This window comes from Microtus ochrogaster, chromosome 8 (genome assembly GCF_000317375.1).
Source record: "Microtus ochrogaster isolate Prairie Vole_2 chromosome 8, MicOch1.0, whole genome shotgun sequence".
Lineage (NCBI taxonomy): Eukaryota > Metazoa > Chordata > Mammalia > Rodentia > Cricetidae > Microtus > Microtus ochrogaster.
In genome coordinates, this window is record NC_022015.1 from 75,537,356 (window position 1) to 75,542,156 (window position 4,801).

Genomic DNA, 4,801 nt, shown 5'->3' on the forward strand with positions numbered 1-4,801 from the left:
TGTGTGTGTGTTGGGTGTGAGGACTATGAAGGTTATGTTCATATGTGTGTGTGTTGGGTGTGAGGACTATGAGTGTCCTATTATGTACATACGTGTGTGTGTGTGTGTGTTGGGGGCATGACTATGAGGATCCTATTATGTCTGTAGGGGGCAGGACTATAAGGGTTTATTATGTGTGTTTAGAGGGCATTAGCCTCACACTGATAAACTAAAAAAAAAAAAATTATTCTGCCCAGGTGCCCTCCTTGGTTTCAAGCTTTATTAGGACGAAGAAGAAGGAAGACCATCCTGGCATAAAAGAAGAATTGAGGAAGGAAATGAGCAAGCTAGAGGAGGTACCCATTCTCTTGGCTTTCACTATAACAAATGATAATCTCTATCTACAGTCTGCCTTCCCCTCCTCCTTCAGATGCTCACCCTCACATGGCTTTCTGATAATTAGAAATAGTAACAAATAACAGTATGTTACAACCGACTTCTGTAAACTGTTCTATTGATATAAATCAAAACACCTGAAACACCTGAAAGTACCATCACTGACTTGTTTTATCTTTATTTAGTTTTTTGAGACAAGTGTTATTGTATCCCAGGCTAGCCTCAAACCCACTATGCAGTCTGTACTGGCCTTAAACTCATGATCCTCCTGCCTCAGCCACCTGAGTGCTACTGTTGCAGGCATGCATGACCACACATGGCTTATGGGCTTGAAGTATTTAGTACATTAGCATTAAAGTAACAATGAAAACAATGTTACCTCATTTCCACAATGTGTCACGTGTTTCCACTTTTCCACTTGTTTCCAGTCTATGTTCTTGTATTTACAAAGAGAGTTTAACCTGGTTGTAATCACACAGCAGATGTCACGCTATTGCTATCCCTGCTGATGATGCAGTAAACATTTCCCACTCTGAAGTCTGCCAGGAATGCAGACACCTGAGGAGGCCCAGATTTCTGTTCCTTGGGGAGAGCTGTCCTTTGGACCTTGAGATAAAACGTTCTGCTTGGTCCTGAGCTGTTAGTTCACACTTAGCCACAGGGTTTGCTGAGGGAAGCACAGATGCTGCCTTCAGTGGGGATGCAGCCAAGCATTTTTTCACAGAGTATGGACTTTGTTCTGGTTTTTTCCTGAAGTTTATTTCACTATAGCTTGTTACTAATTTTCTATTTTTAAGACTTTATTATTTATTACTTTTAATTATGTGTATGTGAGGGGAAGGGGCAGGTGGGGTGCGGTCATAGCTGCCTCTTTGGAACGGGAGTTAAAGGCAGTTGTGAGCCACCTGACATGGGTGCTGGGAACTAAACTCCAGTTCTCTAGAAGAGCAGTAAGCACCCTTAACCTCTGAGCCGTCTCTCCAGCTCTAATCTGCTAATGCTGACACCGTGAGTGTTGAATGTTTCTGCTATCTGCTATGTCTATGGAAATGTCCACGAACGCATTCCCTTTAACCTGAGGGTGCTTGCTTACTGGGCCAAGATCACCCGATACAGCCCAGAGGAACTAAACCAGGCCGTGGGGGTCCACAGCAAAACTTAAACTGTCGCAGTTTTTATTGAGCAATCAGATTTTTTATACCTTTGTCAGAAACAGAATCTAATGGCAGTTGCCAGGATCAATACAGTTGTAGTTGCTAGGATACAATGATGTTTGCAAGCTCTACAGGCCAGGTACACAAGATTAATGTCTTAAGGGCAGTTGTCCTATGAAGTAACCACACTTGCTTCCTTGACTACTAACGGAGAGGAAGGCAGAGCAGCATGAACATTTCCCTGCCTGAGGGAGTGCTCGGTTTCTCAGGAAAGAAAGACACACAGTTCCCCAGGAACCAGGAACTCTATCCAACCCAAAAATCCTTTGACTTGTGCCTCCCAAGACGGCTGGGCCAGGCCAGGCCGTGGTTCTCCACACTGGACTTACAGGGGATGGCATCTTGCTCAGTGGACCTTCACATGTATTATAGACTCAGTTAATAAAGAATTTCTCCCCACATGCACATGGGTTTGACCTACAATTCACTATTTGGATACCTTGATTTGGGTCTGGTATCATGAATATCCTAATCTCCTAAAATGGGTTTGGTAACTTTCCTTATTTTTCTAACCCCTAAAACAATTTGACAGTGCATCTTAATCTGTGCTGCTGTACTGGGCAGTTCAGTTTCTTTAATTCTGTGTAGGGTTTTGTATTTGTTCTTAACCCTGGTTTTCTGTGGGACAGCACGGAGGCTGGAAAGATGCTGTCCACATTCTTCAGGTTCATATTTTAGTGTGAGAAGACAGTTGATCAGACGTAAACAGTGTACCCATGCTGTATGAGATCACACAGCCCCCCAGGAAGACTGCAGAGGTCATTTGTAGTGGGCAAATCGTTTTGGTTCTGGTCTTTTAAAATTCTTTGACTGTGTCACATACGAAGATAATGAGTTTCAGTCAAATGCACCCTACCTTCCTACATCAGGTACAGGTTTAATCAACCAAATAGTATTCTCAATTTCCCTCTTCGGTGAAACCCTAGTATCGACTCAGCTGCTTAAATGTCAGAAACATCCCATTTGAATTAAGTGCTACTCAAATAATTGCCACCTGTTAATACTTAATTCTGTCCATTACTGGGATATTTCAACTATATTTTTAATGAAAAATTTACCACCCAATACATAAAAGAACAACTTGACAACTTTTTAAAAAAGTAAAAATGGCGGGGAGGAGGCGGAAATCCTCAATAAATAAATAAATTTAAAAAAAAAAAAAAGTAAAAACATTATAGTACCAGTATCCATATTAAGAACCAGATACGAAGTTTGGGTTATTTCATACTTTGCACAAATGCAGCTATACAGTGTGCATGCCGTCATAGCTTCTTATACTCTAGTGTTTTCAGATTCATCTACGCTGTGTCCTTTCCACTTACTGCCCAGTATTCTAAGGTTTGATAGTAACAAAAATTCTTTACTGTACATTGGAGAGGCAGCAAAGCTCACAGCTGAGCTATTCCTAACAGTGCTACAGTGAACATCAGTGAGGGGGTCTCTGTGACCACCAGGGTAGGCAGAGTAACAATTCGCATGAGGCAAGAAGGAAGTTTGGCTCAACACGCCTCGGGAGCTGGTGTTCATTTAAACTTCTAGGACTGACAACCAGGCAGTTAATTTTAGGCCTATTTAAGTACAGTACAACCCTTCGTACACAGAGGCACAATGTTACCAAAACACTTCTCAAAGTGCACATCCGTTAAGACGGGCTGCAGAGAAAGGTGCCATATGTTACCTTACTGTACTGGCCTAGGGGAGATCTGGTCCGATAGTGTAGAGGTCATCTGGGCTACAGCCACCTCTGGTCCTGGATTTGGGAGCTTGAGGTAGCCCTTGGCCATATGATAACACAGAGGTCACCTAGACTATTAGCCACCTCCAGTTATGGCTGTGTGAGTTTTGGGGGAGCCATATCTAGCAGGGGGGGTTACCTAGGGTATTAGACAGCTCCACTCCCGGCCTTCTGACCAGAACAGGTTATACATCTCTTCCTTTGAAAAGACAACCCTGCCTGTTTAACATTCCTGGTTTCCCTAATGCTTATCTGTGAGTGCTAGGACCTTTGTGTTCCCAGCATATGTATACTACAGTGGTTCTCAACCTGTGGGTCCCTTTGGTGGTTGAGCAACTCTTTCACAGGGGTCACCTAAAGACCACCAGAAAACACAGATATTGACATTAAGATTCATAATGGTAGAAAATTACAGTTATGAAGGAGCAATGAATAATTTTATGGTTGGGGGTCTCCTCATATTAAGGGGTCACAGCAATAGGAAGGTTGAAGCCATTGGCACACTATCTATTTAGATTTCCAATTAGAATGTCTGGGTTACGGAGGAGTTTTAGCCATATAAAAACCCAACTTGACTATCAGGATAAAAGGGACTTAGACATGCTCTACCTAATTTGCCTCTGTTGTTTCTGATGACGGATTTTCTGGTCGCACAAATAAACTTGTTTTATCTTCTTTAACATCCAGGCTATGACTAATCGGAAGGTAGCCTTCTTTGGTGGGGATTCTCTCTCTATGGTGGATTATCTTCTGTGGCCTTGGTTTGAACGGCTGGAAGTGCTGGAACTCGATGAGTAAGACATTTGAATATTTTGTGCATAATTTGGGATGAGAGTTGTAATACTATATATGCAATTTTCTGAACTAAGGTAAATATTTAATGTCACTGGCATGATGAGAACCAGCAGAGAGGAAAGTCCTGGGTGAACAGAACCTGTCAGGCTACCTGTTCATCATCATCCTCAGATCCCAGGAAGCAGGAGGCATGTTTCTGTGGCATGAGTAGAACATTTAAAATTTACCCTCTGCTGCTTAAAAATCCACAGGGGTAGACTTTTTTTTTTTTTTTTTTTTTTTAAGAGTTGACCACGTCTTACTTCTCACCTGCTCTAAAGATTTCCATACTGCTTTTCTAAACTGCTGGCCACACTGGCTCACTTGTGCATCTCAGAAGTGACCGCTGTCTGGGACAGTCTCTACTCACATTTCATAGAGACAATTGGTGTTTACCACGTAGCTGTCAGTCTCAGCCTGAAGTTCTATAACTGGACAAGTCGCTCACACTTGTTCTTGGCTTCCTCTTCTGTGAAACAAAGACCCCGACGATAGCCCTCAAATCCAAAGTTCCGCCTGGCAGTTTAGGTGTTCTCAAATATGCATTTTAAATAAAATATACATTTTTTTTTTGTTTTTGTTTTTCGAGACAGGGTTTCTCTGTGGTTTTGGAGCCTGTCCTGGAACTAGCTCTTGTAGACCA

The 4,801-nt window shown here is 42.3% G+C and overlaps 1 protein-coding gene across 1 annotated transcript in view; it reads left to right on the plus strand.

The window, feature by feature from the left end:
- Gsto1 (glutathione S-transferase omega 1) overlaps positions 1 to 4,801 on the plus strand; it is a 12,243-nt gene that overhangs the window by 6,734 nt on the left and 708 nt on the right. Inside the window, exons 4-5 of the mRNA XM_005352447.3 lie at positions 237 to 335; positions 4,012 to 4,118. Coding sequence (XP_005352504.1) covers positions 237 to 335; positions 4,012 to 4,118 — 206 coding nt within the window. The remainder of the gene's footprint in view (positions 1 to 236; positions 336 to 4,011; positions 4,119 to 4,801) is intronic.